Here is a 19,934-nt window from a genome sequence, read left to right as displayed (position 1 = left end):
TGTCATGAAGCACAGATGAAATCTCTTATCACGGAATCATTTTCACGACAGGATACTTATCAATAGAATGGTGTTAAACTCACCGAGTTGAGCAAATTTAAGCTCTATTTTTTACTAGGCAACCGGGCCTCCTGTTTCAAGTGGCATAAAAGTCATGCTACAGGCTTTCTTCAAAATTTATTACTGTCTTTTAGTTCCCTTAAGCACATAACTGTTCCCACAATACGAAGCCCCCTTGAGTAACTCTCAAGTCATATTTGTAAAGCATCAGCAATGGATCCAGCAAGGCTCAAAACTTCAAATGGAGGCTTATTTGTGATGGCTTTCACAGTGTGAGGGCAGGAATCTGTCATCCAAAAATAAGCAAATGCATTCTCCATGCCTGAAAAAAATGGCACTATCATCATCTGGCTTAAAGTTAAAAGGTTAAGCAGAAATATAAACAAGAACATAACAGAAGAGTGCCTTATAACACGCAGGCCTTTACCATTATCTTTGTGAGTAAATCGCTCCCAGGAACGCTTGGGAAACACCCCGTGGGTGACATATGCACTGACTTTTGCTGCCCCATGAGCTGCCAATACTTTCTGAAGAACAAAGAGGCAAGGATAAAGAGCTAATTTGCCAGAGTTTCACAATTGATGCAGATATTCAATGTGAATAAACTTGACCAACTGGTTATACACAGATGCAAGTGTTGTATATACATTGCTTATTAAAGATAGATGAACCCAATTCCTATACACAATTTATATGCAAAAAATAGGCGATTCCTCCTTTTTTATTTTAAACAAAATAAGGTGGTATCTAAACAAACTCAATGGTGGCCAAGGCTTAAACTGATGGCCACTCATAACTCTTGCCGATCTCCTATATGATAATGGTAATTAACACTCACAAAAGTTTAATCATAAGCAAAACAAGGCAGGACCCTCCCTCAAACCGATGAACTATAAACAAACGAACTAGTTTATGTTACATGGTTTTTTTCTTGAAAAATATCAGCTAAAAGCAGTTAAAATTAAGTTAATTCCTGCAATAAATGGAAGTTTATTAACTTTTATTCCCACAATTGAGCCTAATGTTTGTTTCCAAAATTTGGATCAAATGCTCTTCAAGATATCATAAAAATGAAGTTCAAATCTGAAGCGTGTAATTTATAAGCCCACAAAATTTAAAGTTTGAGAAAAGAGCAAGGTGGAAAATTGGGAATGTTATACAAACCACAACTTATATAGATGACAAAGGAAGTGTTAACAGAGATATACAAAATATGTGGGTTACCTATGTTAACAAAAGAAGTCAGCTTGAAATTGGTAAGAATTTGAATTCTTAAATCAGAATACAGTGATTGAAAAGGAAGGTACTTAGAACAGAATGAGCAAAAGAAAGAAAGCAAAGAACTGAGTAGAAAAGGATTGCAAGCCTTAAAGAAATGAGAAATATTTTTTTCCAACTTTTAATTGAAAGATCCAGAAGAGCAAATGATTAGGAAAAATAGGGTTTGCTGGAAAACAAGTACCTGGCACTCAATAAGGGTGCCTCCAGATTGTACCAAATCATCAACAATAACCACATGGCAGCCGGCAGGATTTCCCTCCTTTATTCTAACTATTCTCTTATCACCTTCACGAACCTTTGCACATACCACCTGAAATTCATGCTCCAACAACATTAATTATCCATACAACATGTAAACTGGTGTATGATATCATTCATTCCATTTGAGAGAAATTATACCAACCATAGGAAAATGATCCAACAACTTGTGGAATCGCTTCCAGGCTCCATCATCCGGAAAAGCAACAACAATCTGAAATTAAAATTGGAGAACACAATCAGTGGCAAGCAAGATATCCTATTGAGCTACAAAATTCTTCAAAGAGGCAATAGATTTATAATCACGGCAATGACAAAAAAATCTTCACAATGATCAGAAACAAGACCATTTTTCACAGAGGTGATCAGCATTCTGGTACTACGAACCTTATCAGATTCAGGAAGTTGGTGAAGACGTTGCTTTAACAGAGGAATCCCAGTAACAAATAAAGGCAAAACATGGTCCCCAAAATAGAATCTTTCCTGCACAAGGAAGATAGATAAACAAACTATTACCTTCTAACTTGACACCAAAGAATAAAAAATAATAGTTGAGAAATGCTCAAAGGGTATAGATTAGAATAGGAGAATGAGAACCATGCTGTTTTTGAGATGCTCAATGAACTGAATATGATCAGAGGTTAAATTTTGGTAGATGACAAAAACAAAAAGAGAGAGAGAGAGAGAGAGAAGGAAACCCCTGGAGAATAAATTCAACTATGGTTCAAAGAGAAAAACAACTTGAGGCATGCCTGGCAGCTCAAATGTTACAGAAAGACTAGTGATGAAGCCTGCTATTAATAATAGTAATTCATAATAACAAAGAACATATGATATGCCTTTCGATAAGATATTTTCAATGCAACAAGGTAAAACATATATACTTATTAATTGTGGAGCAAGAGTGAAACAACCTGCAGTGCGTGTATGTCATATATGACTAGACTAGTGGGGCCACCTCTTGAAATGGGAATGTTTGACAATATCCTTGCCATGGTAAATGCAGTTGCAACATCCCCTTCTTCTTCCATTCGCTCGAAGGAGCCAGTTGGAAAGAAAGGCAACACCAACGAGAAGGAGGCAACAAACAGACGCGGCAGTGCATAAATGACAGAAAGCTGTTCGAAGATAACTCCTGGAGAACTAAAAGATGCAAGGAAGGCCACATGTTGACCTCGCAAATTTTCAGCGTTGTTTATAAAAAGATTAGGAAATCCATCATCGAAATTCCTGATAACAACAAAGAATCATTAAGTTTTTCCGCTTAAACAACATTCAACCACAAGATAATGCAATAAACCGAACACCACAAACTCAAGGTCACTTGCCACTCAATCAAAGACTTGTTTGAATGCGATATGAAAACTGAACAATAAGTTAAGGGAAATATTCAAACAGAATAGATAGAATGACTCACATTCAGAAGTAATATTTCCAGCAGTCCCCCGGAACACTAAAAAAAACTTATAATTCCACAGTAGTAGATAATGTTGTAGTTTTTTTCATAATGGTTGTGAATTTATACAGTAAACTCTCTATTTCTAGAACTGTGAAAGAGAATTTATTTATGACAAAACAAATTCCATGTGCAGTCGAACACTTCAAGAAAAGGGGCGTATTCTTTATCAGGGAACAAAGAAAATGACTAAAACAGCAAATACCCACATCAGATTCATGGATGAAGAACGAAAATAAAAGTAAACACAGAACAAAGAACAGAACATAATGAATATGAGCAGTAAGAGAGGGGAAGGGAGATAGGGAAGGACCTCCAGTTGATGGATTGGAGTGTGATGAGTTCAGAGCGAGCGGCAATATTACGGGCAAGCTCTTCGGATTCCACGCAGTAAAACAGATGTACATGTTTCTGTTTCTGTTGTTGTTGTTGTTGTGTCTCTACTTTGTCCACCTCCATTTTCTCTGCCCCTTCTCTCACTTTTTCCACTGCACTGCCCCTTCTCTCACTCTCCCTGCCCCCAACACCGCTATTTCTTTGTGACTTGTAACGCGGGGCGCTGTGCTAGGTTTCTAGGGTCTGTTTGGATACTTTACACGCGTGGCCAGCAAAGGTTTATAATTTCGATTGTACTAACTAATTATTTTTAAAACGGGGACTTAATTCATTGGTGGGGGTATTTTCTAGTAATTGTGAATAGAGAAAACAATAAAAAAAATTAGAAAAATATACATATAAAAAATATTTCAATACATTTTTATTAAAAAATATTTTTATAAAAACATCTTGACACATACTAAATTAATAAGCCATTTTGACTTTAAACTATTACATTTTTTTATTATTATCCTTTATCACTTTTCAAATTACCAATAAAAAACTGGAGACAATATACATTGAGGATAAAATATAAACAACAATAATTAATTTCTCCATGTGATATCAAAAAAATTTGAACTCCCATATATACAGTGGGATTGGAGAATCATTACACGTTTACATATTCCAGGGAGGAAATTAGTTTAATTTGTTTTTATATTTTATATTTTAGAGTTAGTTTTTGATATATTCTTCAAAGTTTAATAATTCCTAATTTGTGTTTATATTTCATGACATTTTTAAATCTATTATTTTTGTAATATATTATAATATTAAAAAATATTATAAATTATATTTTAGTACCTTACCAGCAACTCAAAATAAAAAAAAAAAATAATCTATAAGATGGGCTTTGTAAGTGAATCCCTTCCAGCGAAAATGCTTTGAATTTTTTAAAACGGAAGAGGTGTTGTCAGGCGAGAAGGAAAGCAGCATCATCTATTTCTCAGACAGGCTTTTCTACCCCTGTACCCAAACACTTCTTGAAAGGATATCACATAATGGGCCTCCGCCGCGTCAATTCTGCTGGAGGCTGATTCCCCACCGTTTTGATTGGTGGTTCCTGTACTTAAAGCGGTGAGATCCCCCCCACCCCCGCGGAGTACTGCCTTCACCTTTTATTTTATTTTTTTATTTTTTAAAACAATTAAAGTTAACTATACCAAAAGTCGATTATTCTCCATAGCCCGTAGGGCCTGTACATGTATTCTTGTCCAGCTAGAAAAATGATTCCCACCACTAAAAGTCCTGAATCGTGCCTTTTATTTTCTGGGCTCCAGACCGGCTCTGTGTATAATATTTTGCTGCACTTGAATATTATATATCATACACTGCAGATATTATGTAGTGTTGTTGAACTCGCCGTTCTCGCGGGTTAACAGGATAATCTTGTCAACTTAACTTTTTTTTTCTAGTTCAATAATGATGTTTCAAGATTTAACGATGGTTAGAAATAGGATGTTTTTATGTTTGAATATTGGTTTAAAAACATTTTCACAAATAGACAAATAAATTTCCTCGAAATCTTTTAAATAAGAAAAAAATTCGTTTTTTAAATAGATATAGTAAAAAACATTAAATCCCCGAAACAATGTTATGTATACCTAAAAATACAAATTTAGTAAGATCCAGACAAAATTGACTAGGTTTGATTAAAAAAATAAAAATCCGAAGAGAATAAGTGTCAGGTCAGGGCGCATGGCATGGTTTATAGACTCTATACATGTATTTGATTTGATGATGGCTGGGTTAAGGTGTCATGACTAAGCCTATGATCCTCAAGCAAGTGCCTGGGGCGGGGCACAAGGACCCGAGCTTGAGGCCTACACACGTATAATGGAGCCTAGCTAAGTGGCGCTAGATGTTGGGGCCATCTTTGTGCTTGGGCTCTAATTACTTTCTGAATTCCCTTCGGGGCTAGCTTATTAATAGATTCTGACCAACGAAAAATTGTTTTAGAAATACTAATAAATCCTAGCCCATCAATCAAATTTTAAACTAAATTATATTAAAGTTAATATATTTGATTGTCTCAAAAAATCAACTAGTGACTTAGTTAAGAGTTGGTTTAACTTTTTAAAAGCAAAGTAATTTTTTTTTTTAAAAAAAAATGAAATGATATTGTTTTAGATCAATAGATCGGTCCAAATTAATTCAGATTACCCATTATTCGATAATTATAACATTAAAGTAAGCAAAGTTAAACTTTGCTCTTATATTACATCACACGTGTGAATGAATGAAAACGTGTTGATTTTTTTTATAATAAATTGACATTATGCATCTGAAATAAAATCGGCTGGTAAGCTATTATTACTGGAAAACAGGGTTTTCGAAAAGGAATCTGTAGACAAAAAAAAAATCATATAATTATATCTCGTTTTGGAACATTTCGAAAAGGAATCTGTAGACAAAAAAAAAAAAATCATATAATTATATTTCGTTTTGGAACATAGGATAGATATGTTAATTCCACGAGAAAATCAACCGTGTCCTCGATCTAGATGAGTGTGAGGATTGGATCAACCACTATTTGATTTAAGATAGATAATTGCATGCCCAAACGTCGAACTGAGACTTCGCCGAATTTTCTTCCGATCGAGGGAACTCACGGACGGCATTTTTCTATCCTAAATCCATGAATACGAGGAACACGTACGGCATTTTTCTTCTTGGTTCGTCCCTCTCATGGTTAATTGCTATATAAAATTGAAACCTAAGAAACAACGTAGTCAAATGTTTAAATTATCAGGTAACCAGATTAGCAAAACAACCTTACATTTAATCAATTAAAATATATGAACCATTCTACTATCTAGCTCAAAATGAGTGAATTATTTCGAACGTGGCAGTGCTAGCTGGTTGTAACTTGGATGGCACCCTCTCGAACTCCAGCAATGATAATGAGTCCTGGCTGCCCAAATTTGAAGATAGGCAAAAATAAGACTGCCGGTGCATTCCACCGGCGTGCAGCATGCATCACCGTCAAAAGGCGTCGAGAATCCCGGTAGTACATATCTTTTTTTTTTAAATAATAATAATGAGACAGCAGATCAATTCGAGAAAAAGAAGAAACACCCCTCCATTTCCCCCATAATTCAAAATGATTTAATATGATGAGAAAAAAATTAAAAAATTAATTAAATTGAGAAAATCAGAAAAAATAATTGAAAAAATTAAATTGTAAAAATAATTAATTATTTTTTTAAAAAAATTAACTGGTTTGGTTTTATAAGTCTAAATTAAAAAAACTAAACTAAAAAAACTAAATCAAACTAGAAAAAAATCAAACCAAATAAAAAAATAGTTTAAGTTAGTTTTTATTTTAAAATAACTGAATCAAACCAAAATTAATCAATTTAAATTTATTTTAATTTTTTAAAAATTTAATTTAACTATTTTTTAATAAAAACCAAACTAAATTAAAAATAAATACCCTATATGTATTTTTCGCTGACTAGTGCGAAAGGCATGAACAAATTACTTTTTTCTTTTTTACCATAAGACTGTTTTAAACTATTATGTTCTCGAGCTGAGTGAATTTCACTGCATTGCACGCAAGAATCACTAATTAATTCCGTGAATTTTACCACGCTTGCGATCATCACTCGCCGAACCATGTGCCACGCAACCTACAGCACTGTTTCACACACCGACTGCCACCACACTTCCTTGAAAACACGCACCAACCAATTTGAAAACAGTTAGTTTGCATTTATCTTTTTTTTTTTTTCCGGATTTTTTTTGTAACACATGCCAGGAATGCCAAACACCAGCGAAGGAAGAGCAAAATAGCGGTGACAGTAGTTTTTCTAGTGGTCTAGATTAGAGTCGAGTCCGAGCCAGCCAAACATTGAAATTAGATGATTGAAGAGTACTATACCACTAATGATGAGAATTGCATGGCCTTACCTACCATATCAACCAAAAGAAGTTGAGGAAAATTCTATGTTCATATAGATTCTAACAAATTAAATCACGCAATGAAATCTGCCCAATTCACCCTGTAATGCATGGCCGGCACCTAACAAAACAATGCATGTTACCCTTGCAGATGGGTTTTCAGAGAACCTCGGAAACTGGCACAATTTTAAAAGAAAACCGTCATAATTACATTACTGGTAAAATACTGATCAGTTCTCAACAACTTTGATTGGTTTTATCATCTGTTTAAGAGTGCTGTTTATAGGGGTTGCAAAGATTACTTTTTAAGATATTTTTATATAAAAATGTATTAAAGTGATATATATATTATTTTTTAAAATTTATTTTTAACATCAGTATATTAATATAATTTTAAAGTATATAAAAAATTCAGAACTTTTTTAAAATATAGTTGTACTATAATAACAAATACAGTTATAGTTTTTCTACGAACAAAGATCCCACCAGTTAATGTAAATTCTAATATATTAATAATATATTTGAGAATGTAGTATAATTTTTTTTTAAAATGTGTTTTATATAAAAATATATAAAAAATATTTTTTTTAACACGTTAAAAAAATTTAAAAACATTAAAAAAACTAATTTAAAACTAATTTGTTTTTTTTTTTAAAAAGCATGGTTTGAATATAATATCTCATGATGCCTGATACTTGTCAAGGACATCTCAATTCTTGTGGTCTTCGACAATCATCAACAAGTTATGATAACAACCATCAATTTTGTTGGAAGCAATCAAAAGTAATGGCTATGATCATATCAATTTTCCTCTCGGTCTTTCAGATTGGCTTAGAACGACAACTAACAATGAGTATTAGATAAATGAAATTTACCAACATAAGCCAATGGCTAAAGTGGCTGACTCGCGAGTTTTGATCCTTCCAATTTTAAATTAGTTACTGAAAGTCGATGATCAGATGGTAAGGGTCATCTAACTCGAGATTGTTCGTCAGGATTAAAATTGACTGTGGAAATCTAAATCTACTCCTGAAGGCCCCCCCGATTCCCATCTCTAGGCTGTTGACAGACTCAAGGACTGGTAAGGAACTCCCTCGAAAAGTGGACCATTTCAATGCTAAATGAAAATAGTTGGAGAGAGAGAGCAAAATTTCAAACGAAACCCAGGATTTAGCCATGGAAGGGAACTTTCAGAGCAGAAAAATATTAATAAAGAAAAACAGAACTAAAGAAGAGAAAAGGAGGGAGAAAGGAAAGAAAACCTTAAAAATATAAAAGTAATTATCATTGCAAGCAAAGTGCTGTGGTAACAGAAACCAAAGGCTGTGGTCAACATCCCCTGACAAATCTTGTTGCTATCTATTTGATGCCATTGAATTTGTTTTGCTGGTTTCTTGTATTTATGTGTTTAGAATCGGGGTGGAGATCTTGTTTTCAAATTTTTTTTTATTGGATCAATTTAATATATTGATATTAAAAATATTTTTAAAAAACAAAAAAATAATATTTTAATTTATTTTCAAATAAAAATTACTTTTAAAACATCTTTCATCGCCTTCCAAATAGCTACGTAAACTTGGCGAGGTGGAGTTCATTTCTTATATTTTTTAAGCTGACCCGAATTAATTGGAAGACGACAGCGCAAATGTCCCCATGAATGCAGTTTAAATGAGAGCATGCAGCAGTGATGTTTTATCTCATCAGCAAGTTAAAAGTCCAACCTCAATTTTGGCGTTTTGACAAACTAATCAATGCCCTGCGGCCAAAAGAGTAAGCGGCGCACTGGTGGGCTGCAGCGGCCCCATACTTCAAAAAAGCTCTTAACTTTTAATCTTCCAAGAACAGCGTAGTAATTTAATTTGTGCATAATGATCTTCTCAGGACAAAAGATTCAACATTCCAACCCCTCATAATCATCCAGTCCCTTTGGATCCATGCCTTGCATCTGCATGATTTTTCTTCCAATGACTGAAGCATTTACAGGTCCATGTGGGGGTGCTAATTGTAATACGCAAATGTGTGAAATTAATTAACCGCGAACCTGCAATGTTCTTTTCGAAGCCTTAATCCGTGCTTTTAAACTCTGGATTTCGACCCTTTTTTCTTGTGAAATCAATCGATCCATTCATAAAAGAAAGGGCTTCCCTTTTCTTCTTCAAATTTCTTCTAAGGTTTTCTAGTTACCACTCAGATACATGTAATTCATTAACTCGTGTCTTGGTAATCTTCGTCAGCACCATATAATGCCCTATTTCTTTCTGTTGTATTCTCAACCTTTTGGATTCATACACAGTCTTCCACGTCCATGAAAAAAAAAACCAGAGGATCTCATAGTATGGTGGCCAAGATTTCGGCGTGGCTCTCACTCATTTTGTTCAATTAATTTTCCCTTGTAGAAAACAATCTCCATTTGCTCGCAAGTTTTGTGAATTGGAAACAAATAAAAAATAACATGAAATTTGTTAGGGTAAAAGGATTTGTAAAAAAAAAGAGTGGTTAAGACATAATAATGTAGCAGAATGAATGGCAAGGGCCCTCTTAGTCATTGCTGGCCAGAGCTCGAGTATGTGTTTATCATTCTATTATGTTAGAAGTTTGGTTTGGTTTGGTCGCGCAAGTGGAATAAAAAATCACTAATTTGGAGTCGAATACTGTTTAATCTCTAAGAGATATGCGTGGTGTTTAGTGACTGTTTAAAATGTAATAGAAAATGTGTTTTGAAATATATTAAAATAATGTATATATTTTTTATTTTTTAAAGTTTATTTTTAACATTAACACATCAAAACATTTAAAAATACTTAAAAATAATTAATTTTAAGAAAATAACATTTTGACAGTAATGCTAAACTATTTTTTAATGTGTGTTTGATATTGTAGTATAAGTAATTTTTAAAAGTATTTTTTATTTTAAAATATATATTTAAAATTTTTTATATCAATATATTAAACCATTAAAAAAATATTAATTTGATTTTTTTCTAAGTAAAATATACTCAAACAAATTTTAAACACAAAAATACATGACGATTTAATATATATATATATCTCGGTACAAAAATAACAAAAGCTTATCACAAAATCAAAAAATTAAACCAAAATATTTTTAGTGCCTCAGTGTTCTGTAATTCAGGGCGTATCCATATAGTTATCGTTTATAACTTTAGAAAATTAAGTTAATCGATTTACTTAAAAAATGCTGCCGTGATAACATCTAAAAAAACAGAGCCCACTAAGTAGCCCACCAAACCAAACCCGACTACATAAAATTCTACAGAGTGCAAGACATTTGAGACTAGCTTAGGAATCCAATTTCGAAGACAAATATAAATTACTTACTGCAAGGACTGCAAGGTAAAGTTATATTTGTTTTTATATTTTAAATTTATATTTTTATTATTATTTTCAAATTATTTTAATATGATGGTATTAAAAATAATTTTTTTAAAATAAAAAATATGTTAAAAAACAACCAGCTTTTAATCAAATATTTTCCAGTACTTCGACTCTTTTTTTTTCCAAGATAAATCAACAGCTAGAGCCCATCTTAGCAAAACGAACAAAGTTAATTTCTTATTCTCATCATCAACAAATAGAGAAAAAAGGAAGATATATGCAAATTCTTCTACCAGTACAAAAAAACCCTACCAACAAAATAAGATTTATTTCTCTACACTTCCTCCCTCCAATGTGATCGCTAAAGACTAATTTACACATCAAATATAATTTTGTAACAAAAAAGCCAAGGCAACGAGATATATACCCCTAGCTTTCATCATCCCTGCAGATGTGCTTCTAAGTCTTCTAAAAAGCATGGACTAGCAAGCAGGGCAAGCAATCTATCAGGACAGTACCGTTTAATTAATGTACCAAATCGAATATGTGTATCCCCTCCAGCACAGAGATGATGTTGATTTAGCCAGAAACACGATGAGAAATGTCACAGGCATAAAATGTGGTGTCTCGTTAGTTCTGGCAGCTACCGATGGGGTAGGATTTGAAGGTACTGCACCATAAACCGTTGCTCCATTTGAATTTGTAGTGTTCAAGATTGATGAGCTTGTGCTGCAAGACATTTCCAAATCCAGGTAAGTTGAGTTTGGAGAAAAATCAACCAGCTGAAGCTCACCGATTTGACGAAAAAGAGAGAAAACTATAGTTAGTAAGAAAGATCACCTTGTGGAGGGAAATTGACATGTCCCAGTACCTGAAATTGTATTGAAAAAAACAGAACAAGTAAATCAGAGCACAGCTTTTTTGTTCATTGACAGAGTGAAGCACTGTTCAAATAAGAACTTGAACATGGGAAATTAAGCATAAATAAAAGAAAAGCACTGCTTTTTCTTTCTTTCTTTCCTTTTTTTGGTTCAGAATAAGGAATAAAGAAGCCGAATCCCCCGAAACCTTTACGACCGATACTTACAAATGAGTGGAAAAGGTAGACTTACAAGTGTGTGACCGAGAATTTACCATTGATCATTCATAAAATAATAATAATAATAAGAAGAAGAAGACAGAAATTCAGGTGTCTATTAAAAGGGAAAATTAAAAACTTCACTGTAAAGTGTGAACATGGAAAAGAAAACTGTGACTCCAAGCATTTGTCTTAGAAAGGAAGGTGGGCTAACTGGTCAATCAATTAATTCGGTGTTGTAAGTTTTACCCACCCCCATTGTTGATTTCTAACCATATATATGTGTGTGTGTGTGTGGTTGGATATAATGAAGAGTTAATTATAACTTAGTCCCTATTATATATATATATATATATATATATATATAAAAGATAATAATTAATCCCAATAATATTAAAAAAGAAATTGTAAAATAACAAATAAAACATTATTAATTAGTCTATAGCATCATAAAAATTTTCATATTAAAACTTATCAAATAGTTCTTTGACCCCTATTGAATATACTTAATTTAGTAGTTTTATAGAACAAAAAAATGCTCTATTTTCTCATTAATATTTTGATATCATCCGCTTATTATCTTTTTTTTTTCAAATTTTAAAATAAAAATAAATTGAAAATTAGCATAAAATGAACAAAAATAATTAAGCTATAGATGATTTTTTTAAAAAAATACAAAGATTAAATATTTAATTTGTGAAACCAAGAGTGCTAATTAATTAATTAATTCTAATAAAATATGGGATTAAGTTATAACTAATCTCATATGATAAATAAAAATATGACATAGAGAATAAGCAAATACGATTTAATATTTTTAATTAATATTGATGTTTGAATTAATTTATATATATTTTAATTAATTTTTACGAATTCTAAATTAACAATAATATAAATTTTCAGTAAAGAAGCACAAACTTAAAACTACAAAAAAAAAAATTAAACCTTTTAGTAGTAAACTTTTACTATTATACCACCTACTGCATAATTAATTAGTAAACTTTTACTATTATACCACCTACTCATAATTAATAAAGTATTCACTGGCGGCCATGGAGATTAGTCGTGGTACGCGCAAGTTAGCCCGGTCACCCCACGTACATGAAAAAAAAAAAAAAGTACCCACTTACTTGGATCGGTGCTAGTAGTAACAGCAGTTCCTCCAAAATTACAGCTAGTGGGCACTGGATTCTTCTGATAATAGCTGTTGAATGCATAAGAGGCGTGATCACGGAGAGTATTTGGATTGTAACAGCTTCCACTTGGCTGAATTGCTGAGCAATCAGCACCACCATAGCCACAAGCATAGTCCAAAGCAACTTGTAACGCTGTCGGTGATGCACTTTGGCTAGCGATACACCAGCTAGCTCCGGGAGATACAGGTGATGCCGTTGAGGTTGGGGTTACCATTGGTGTCGTGGTAGCAGGCGATGTGGAGTCAGGCTCGGAATTTGGGTTTATTACTGGAGTTGAAGCAGTGGGAGTGGCGGGAATTATTGTGGGAACAGTTGTTATCGGGGTGGTGATGTCCTTTCGGGTACTGGAAATAGACCTCGCATCCACAACTTGTTTTGTTCCATGGTCTGCCTGTCTACTATTCTCATTTGCTAACATTTCTGAGACACTTGAACCTGGATTCCAAAACAAGAGTAAAATCAAGCTTCCTTGGAATGGTCGGGATTTTTAGTGCTGTTCACACACTATTTCATACTTAACATCAAGATATTATTATGTGCATGGTTCCAAAATTCACCGACTAGCCTAAAGTCACAAGTAGAATGGTAATTTACAGTGCAGCAAGAGTGTCCAACTGGAGTAGGCCACCATGTTTAATAATTGACAAGAAAAAAAAAGGAAGGACAAGCTTTCAAATGAATAAGAATCATGATTGGAAATTTGAAAAATCTACTTCGTCCAATAGACTATAGCCCAATCGATAGGAAAGAATCATGGGGGAAGAAAGAAGCATCATTTTCAAAAAGAGGGCTAAAACCACATGGAAGAAAGCTATCAAATTCTGCTTCCAACATGTAAAAAAAGTAGCGAAAGCTTGGCTCCAAAGAACAGAAATAAACCAAGAACTTGAATGAGGAGATAAAACTCACAGTCAAGGCACTATATATATTCGATTGATTAATCAAAAATAAATCTCCATATTGTTTCTGAAATCTAATTTAAGAATATCATGTCTGCTTGAGTTAACAAGAAATTAAGAAAACCAGTAATGTATTTATATATCAAAAAGAAAAAAAAATCAATAATGTGAAATTGTTGCTTCCTTGGTCTGATGGAAACGAAGTTGTGAAACACAATTTTTCGGCAATGAAGTCATTCCAATCATACAAAGCAAATCATCACCTGAAGAAAGGAAGAGACCGAGTACGAAAAACATCAGGGAGTAGATGACTCTGCCACCCATGGGCTTAAACCCCAAGCCCTCTTCTCCTCCTCATGGGCTTAAACCCCAAGCCCTCTTCTCCTTCTCCTTCTCCTTCTTCTCCTTCTCCTTCTCTTTCTCCTTCTCCTTCTTTCTCTTCTATGATGTATTTATCCAATCAGCTTACCCTTTATTCAAAGCAAGTAAAGAAAAAAGAAGCAAATAAATCTTAAACTACAGAAGCGCGCATCAATGATCTTGTTGAGAAAACAAGATTTTGCATCCTTTGTGCTTTATAAAATTATATATCTTATGGAATAAGTACAGTCTTGAGAGAGAAAGAGTAGCTCTATGTGGGTGTAGAGGAAGACTTGAGAAAGGAGACATGGGTGTAGAGGAGGGTGCAAGCAAGAGATGGAACAACAAAGGAGGGAAAAGGTGAGAAGAAGGTTGAAAAAGAAGTAAAGGGAGAGAATCGTTTTGGAATTTAGATTTGGTTTGTGGGCTAGCAAGTGATGGTTGTAATGATGACGATGATGTATGCATCTTGCCTTTTGTCTTAATATTTTTTTTTTAAGTTTATGCTTCTTCTTTCACTGTCTTATAAATAATGAGAGCACAGGTCGAACTTGGATTGGATCCAGTCAATTTCTTTGCTATATGTGCTGCATGTTTTTGTGATAAATCTGGCACTGCACAACTGACCTTATGTAGGATGATCGAGCTTGGATCTCCCGAAGTGGGGTGAGTGATACTCAAGTATTCTCTCTGCTTTTTGGTTGGGTTAACGTATTTGCTACAGTTTCTTGTTGGGTTGTTATTGATCAAGACTGCCAACTACATGGAGAGAATGTGCCTTTCATTTCTTATTCTGCTCGGTGACACAAACCTGTCGAATTTTTCACTTCGACATGGAAATAGATAATGATTCCCTGACTGTAAAGAGTGGTGCTTAAGGCATGCCATGCCCATCTCAGGTAACGCGTCGTCGTATATTGATGCCAAGCAGAAAAGCGGAAGCAAGATTTTTAAGCAACCACGCAGGGAAAAGACTCACAGAAAGAAAAGAAACGAATGGAGTAGAGTAGACTCAGAGTCAGCTCCCGGGAAAAACCATGCAGGACAGCCCGATCACAACCAAATTTTATTCCTAATCTCGTGAAGAGCTCTAGCAACTCCCTTTTCTTCTCCTAAATAATATTTTTTAGCCTGAATTGTTTTTTATTTTGGTTGATTATTTGTTTGCTTGGAAATGATTATTTTTTAAAAAAATTCTAGAAAAGTTTGCTTGGAAATGATTATTTTTTAAAAAAAATTCTAGAAAAGTAAATTAATTTTTTATATTTGTCAGTGTAATTAAAAATAAGTTGAAAAATATTTTCTAGTATATGTTTATGTTATGAATTTAATATAATCAGCAAATAATATAAAATTTTTAAATTTTTAATAATTTTTTGAAAATATGTTTTGCTCAAAATAAAAAAAATATTTTTCTAAAAATTAAACTAATTTTTTTTTATTGAAAGTATTTTTTGTTGACTAACTTTTCTAATAACAAATAAATACATAAAATTTAAAAAATAATTTTGACAAAATCTCTTTCCATCAAACAAATAAGATCTAAAAAATTAGTTTTTAACCTTGGTTGAAAGTTTTACTGGGGAGAGAGGGTTAACACCTGATGCTAGGATGGGGAGGGAAAAAATAACTTGAGAGGAATTTTAGAATTTGTACATATCAGTTTTTGATTTCAATATTTATTTCAGTTCAAAACTACAATTGGCTTCAACCATTAGCCATTATTTGTTATTTATTTATTATATTGGATTTTGATATTAATTATAAAGATTATTGAACCCCATTATTATAAATAGCTTTTTACAATATTACCAAACATCATGACAATTTATTCTTTAATCACTTTTTCATATCCTCAGCACGTAATTCCTTAATTCCAATTTTTAACCTCAAACTAAACATAACCTTAAATTGGTTATGACTTACCTCAAGACGTATGGAGACCAGACGTGTTTTGGTCGGGATCTTAAGATAGAACTTAATTTTAATGCTCGCTATGATTCAAAGTTAAAATTTAAATCATTGATGTGCATGCTAGATCATTTCAAGAGATATTGTTCAACTCGAACTATATAGTGATTTAAAAAAAAAATAAATTAAAATGCGATTCTTAAAAAGAAATGTGTATTTTATACTTATAAAAATAAAAATCATTGTCTCCTAATTAACGTGTAATTGGTGGCGTCTTCAATCATCAACTAGTGTTTAGCATTTGATGGCCACTAACACCAAACGTTCATATGAACCACCATTCCAACAAAATTTTATATTTAAATTTGCAAGGAAGGGGACCATTGTTAAAAATGTTAAGAAAATCACTAAAATTGCTCCCCAAAAACAAAAGGTCAGCCGTCCAAAACTCTATCCCGAGGCTGCACTTTTGACCAATTGGATACATTATGTAGGTGCTACTATATAATATACTCCTAGACTTAATTTTTTTTTTTTTTGTGCAAATAAAGCCACCTCTTGATCGTTGCTCTCTTGCTAGATTATTTTAAGTGGGCATGTGTTTGATGGGGACAATTTGAAGTAAAAATATTTAAAAGAACAAGCATTATTGTTTGATAATAATTGCTATAGCTATCACAAATTTATCTTTTTAATGTGGATTAATCTTAAAACATACACATCCTACATGCTACGCACCTCAAAATTAAGAATAAATCTGGAAAAGGAAGATAAAATCCCACCATTTTATAATATCGTTCGAAGGGGGAACTCTCTAATGATAGATTCTAATATTTTGTGCTATAATCTAAGAGTCCCCACCCAATAATGTCATCGAATTGTAAGATATTAGGGACTAAGAAATAAGTTTTGAGATCGAGTGACTAAAATAAAAACACTGATAAATATTGAGGATTATAAATTAGTTTACCGGTCCATCCTCTTCCCCAGAAAACAAGAGGGTGCGTGCCCACTTTCGGACTTCCCAAAAGCCCACTCAAAGAAATAAGTGGGCAAGAAAGACCCAAATTATTGGTGTGGATCTCAGAGTCACAGAAAGTCAGCCCACAGGTAACAACCAAAAATATTTGATTTTCGTGAAATACAGGTGGCGGAAAGTTAAAAAAAGTTGGGGCGATCAGTTCATACAATATACAAGCTGTAAATTGTGGGTTTTTTCGAAGGTGCTATGGGTTTGATGTTGCTACGTGGCATACAATGATCACAGGACTTGCTAAATGCGGAGAGATTGATCAGTCTATAGGAGGTTGTTCGACAATACGGTACTGAGGAGTACAGTGTCATGGAATTCTGTGATTAGTAGGTATGTCGGGAAAGGAAGGTTCTTTTGAGGCAACGGATCTGTTTAGAAGAATGAAAGGGGAGAGGACTAAGCCAAGTGAGTTTACAATGGTGAGCTTGTTAAATGCATGTGCTTGCTTAGGAGCACTTAGACAGGGAGAATGGATTCATGATTATATAGTAAAGGACAACTTTGCGTTGAATGCTATTGTTGTTACAGCAATTATAGACGGTGCTCCAAGTGTGGAAGCATTGATAAGGCTCTCCAAGTGTTCGAGAGCGCCCCCAGGAAAGCATTGTCATGTTGGAACTCCCTACTTTTAGGCCTAGCTATGAATGGCCGTGAGAATGAAGCGGTCCAATTATTTTCAATGCTTGAGTCTTCAAATGGCAAACCGGATCATATCAGTTTCCTAGGTGTCTTGACGGCTTGTAATCGCGGTGGCATGGTGGACAGAGAAACGGACTATTTCTTGTTAATGACAGAAACAATCAAGATCGAACTATCGATAGAGCATTATAGCTGTATGGTTGATGTTCTAGACCGAGCTGGACTCCTCGAAGAGACAGAAGAGCTAATAAGAAGCATACCTGTAAATCCAGGTGCCGTTATACTGGGGGGCCTTTACTCTCCACTGCAGGAAGTACGGAAAATTGAGATGGCGAAACGAGCAGTGAAGCACGTGACTGACTGAGTTGAATCCAAAAGAGAGCTCAAGTTTTGTACTTTTGTCGAATGTTTATGCTGTCATTTGGAAGAAGCAATGCAGCAAAGGTTTTCTTTGAAAGAAAAGCAGATAGACAAAGAACATGGATGTAGTTCGATTGAATTTAATGGTGAAGTTCATGAATTGGTTTCTGGGGGAAGGCTGCACCCTCCAAAGAAATCTACCATGAATCTGATGATTTGGGATGGGTATTAAAGGCTATGGAACAGGATTGTTATGAACCAATTAAGATTGTTGTTTCTAGCGAATTATATCATGACTTGAAATGGGTTCTTTCTAGTCCCGCGAGTCCTAAAAATTTCTCTGTTTTAAATGAACGAGTATGCGTTCTGATACTTGTGGTTGAACTCCAGTGAAACAAAGAACAGCTAAAATCACCAACGATGAATTAGCTTCTTAAGATTTTAATGATCATCATTGATTTGCATGTTTTCTTTGATTCAAACACAAGGCCATATTTTAAAGGCGTGCCCAAACGAATCTCCCTCTCTCTACACACACACACACACGAACCTTGCACTGTGTTTTGAAGGAACTCAGATTGATGGAAAATAAAGAGTTCATGCCAGGTAAAACAGGTAGCTAATCTTACAAGGAAGCCCGAAAACATTAATGAAATGACACAACATTGGTTAATATTATGATTTGCCAATTTGAGAGACTAGAAGATGTGCTGCTAACTAGGATTTTGACATGGTTCGCCCTGGTGTCCAAGAGTAGATCTCAGGGGTCACAGCACCATTGGTAAGCAAGTTCTGCGGCATTCCGTACAAATCTGAAATATCAAGGTGATGGTGACGACCATTTTGGTAATGCTGATTCTGCACAGCAGCAGTTATTTCATCGTCATCCAGTGGCAAACGATCAAAAGTTGCCTTCATGAAAGATGCAGCCATGATTACTACAGGGCCCGAAGCAATGAGCGCACCAACTACACCTCCACCAACAACCTGCCCTTGAGCCCCTGCCAAGTAGATAGTTAGTCCCGTGATCCCCTGCGGAGCAGGTGGGGGCAAGACAGATCCTAGCAGTGAGAGTATCTCAAAACGCCCATGAAGGGTTACAATTGCCCCAGATGAAGTTGGTTGTCTTAGGGTAACATTGGTTACACAACCACTCCCACTAAGCACAGATATTCCACGCTGCTTCCTTCTTGCAAAGTTGGCTAAACTCTCACACACATCACAGCCAGAGCTCACCTCCATTGCATGGGCGCGGAGTGCGTTTGCACTATCTCGAGTGACAATAATAGGAGGTTTTGGCTTATTTTTTGAGCCAGCTGGTCTGCCACGAGGACGCCTGATAGTTTCACCCTCCGGTGCTGAAGAAACTGGTGGAACTGCCTTGGGCAATTTTGGGGCCATAAGGATTGCTTCTATGCTCGGTCTGTGGTTATTAACCTTCTCCGAGCCTTGGCTTCGATCCATGATTCTTTCAGATCCAACAGAAGGGAATGTCAGGTCTGCAGCTCCAGCCATTCATAAACAAAAAGAATACACAGGAACTGAGCTCGGTTTCTGAGCTTATGTAGCACATTATGCACGAATAAATTTATTGCATGGAGCCAAAAGAATGATCATGTTTAGGAGGAGGTTAAGTGGCACCAACCTTGTAATTAACTAGTTTATATGCATTCCTCGCCCTGCCTACCTCTCAACTGGCATGCCCTTCATATCAATCGACTCCCAGAGAAAGTAAGTGTTTGGGATTGCACAGCGTTCTCAAAAATTTAAAATTTAATTTTTTTTT

At 34.4% G+C, this 19,934-nt stretch overlaps 4 protein-coding genes across 10 annotated transcripts; 1 reads left to right on the top strand and 3 right to left on the bottom strand.

Annotated features, from left to right (window-relative positions):
- Positions 1-2: 2 nt before the first annotated feature.
- LOC105126922 (ribose-phosphate pyrophosphokinase 4) lies at positions 3-18,091 on the bottom strand. 2 transcript variants are annotated; one of them, XM_011027957.1, is made up of 8 exons: positions 18,087-18,091; positions 3,369-3,565; positions 2,514-2,829; positions 1,987-2,082; positions 1,745-1,813; positions 1,523-1,651; positions 488-587; positions 3-382 (listed from the first exon to the last, which is right to left on the bottom strand). In XM_011027957.1, the coding sequence occupies exons 2-8, from the start codon at positions 3,512-3,514 to the stop codon at positions 252-254; spliced, it is 987 nt and encodes a 328-aa protein (XP_011026259.1). In that variant the 5' UTR covers positions 3,515-3,565; positions 18,087-18,091; the 3' UTR covers positions 3-251. The 2 variants fall into 2 exon arrangements, with proteins under 2 accessions (XP_011026259.1, XP_011026258.1); XM_011027956.1 differs by lacking the exon at positions 18,087-18,091 and having other exon boundaries at positions 3,369-3,650.
- Positions 10,888-14,672, bottom strand: LOC105126923 (glucan endo-1,3-beta-glucosidase 12-like). 6 transcript variants are annotated; one of them, XM_011027958.1, is made up of 5 exons: positions 14,221-14,672; positions 14,109-14,189; positions 12,876-13,381; positions 11,513-11,547; positions 10,888-11,401 (listed from the first exon to the last, which is right to left on the bottom strand). In XM_011027958.1, the coding sequence occupies exons 2-5, from the start codon at positions 14,167-14,169 to the stop codon at positions 11,194-11,196; spliced, it is 810 nt and encodes a 269-aa protein (XP_011026260.1). In that variant the 5' UTR covers positions 14,170-14,189; positions 14,221-14,672; the 3' UTR covers positions 10,888-11,193. The 6 variants fall into 6 exon arrangements, with proteins under 6 accessions (XP_011026260.1, XP_011026263.1, XP_011026264.1 ...); XM_011027961.1 differs by having other exon boundaries at positions 14,109-14,195; positions 14,230-14,672; XM_011027962.1 differs by having other exon boundaries at positions 14,109-14,192; positions 14,230-14,672.
- LOC105126976 (pentatricopeptide repeat-containing protein At2g42920, chloroplastic-like) lies at positions 17,482-18,152 on the top strand. The gene is made up of 2 exons (XM_011028035.1): positions 17,482-17,698; positions 17,782-18,152. The coding sequence occupies exons 1-2, from the start codon at positions 17,482-17,484 to the stop codon at positions 18,150-18,152; spliced, it is 588 nt and encodes a 195-aa protein (XP_011026337.1).
- A 585-nt stretch (positions 18,153-18,737) lies between these two features.
- Positions 18,738-19,889, bottom strand: LOC105126920 (putative DNA-binding protein ESCAROLA). Its single transcript, XM_011027955.1, has one exon. The coding sequence runs from the start codon at positions 19,661-19,663 to the stop codon at positions 18,866-18,868; it is 798 nt and encodes a 265-aa protein (XP_011026257.1). The 5' UTR covers positions 19,664-19,889; the 3' UTR covers positions 18,738-18,865.
- Positions 19,890-19,934: the final 45 nt, after the last annotated feature.

The sequence above is a fragment of the Populus euphratica genome, unplaced genomic scaffold, assembly GCF_000495115.2.
Source record: "Populus euphratica unplaced genomic scaffold, PopEup_1.0 scaffold30.1, whole genome shotgun sequence".
Taxonomy (NCBI): domain Eukaryota; kingdom Viridiplantae; phylum Streptophyta; class Magnoliopsida; order Malpighiales; family Salicaceae; genus Populus; species Populus euphratica.
The sequence above is the reverse complement of the archived record's forward strand: the minus strand, read 5'-3'. Positions and strand labels throughout refer to the sequence as shown.

Coding starts and splice junctions, on each gene's coding strand:
- LOC105126976 (XM_011028035.1), top strand. CDS start 17,482: ATGTCGGGAAAGGAAGGTTCTTTTGAGGCAACGGATCTGTTTAGAAGA. Junction 17,699..17,781: donor AATTATAGACGGTGCTCCAA/GTGTGGAAGCAT, acceptor CCCTACTTTTAG/GCCTAGCTATGAATGGCCGT.
- LOC105126920 (XM_011027955.1), bottom strand. CDS start 19,663: ATGGCTGGAGCTGCAGACCTGACATTCCCTTCTGTTGGATCTGAAAGA.
- LOC105126922 (XM_011027957.1), bottom strand. CDS start 3,514: ATGGAGGTGGACAAAGTAGAGACACAACAACAACAACAACAGAAACAG. Junction 2,083..2,513: donor ATGACATACACGCACTGCAG/GTTGTTTCACTC, acceptor TTCCTTGTGCAG/GAAAGATTCTATTTTGGGGA. Junction 1,652..1,744: donor TGTTGGATCATTTTCCTATG/GTTGGTATAATT, acceptor CATGAATTTCAG/GTGGTATGTGCAAAGGTTCG.
- LOC105126923 (XM_011027958.1), bottom strand. CDS start 14,169: ATGGGTGGCAGAGTCATCTACTCCCTGATGTTTTTCGTACTCGGTCTC. Junction 13,382..14,108: donor CGGTCTCTTCCTTTCTTCAG/GTGATGATTTGC, acceptor TTTGGAATCCAG/GTTCAAGTGTCTCAGAAATG. Junction 11,402..11,512: donor TGTCAATTTCCCTCCACAAG/GTGATCTTTCTT, acceptor AATGTCTTGCAG/CACAAGCTCATCAATCTTGA.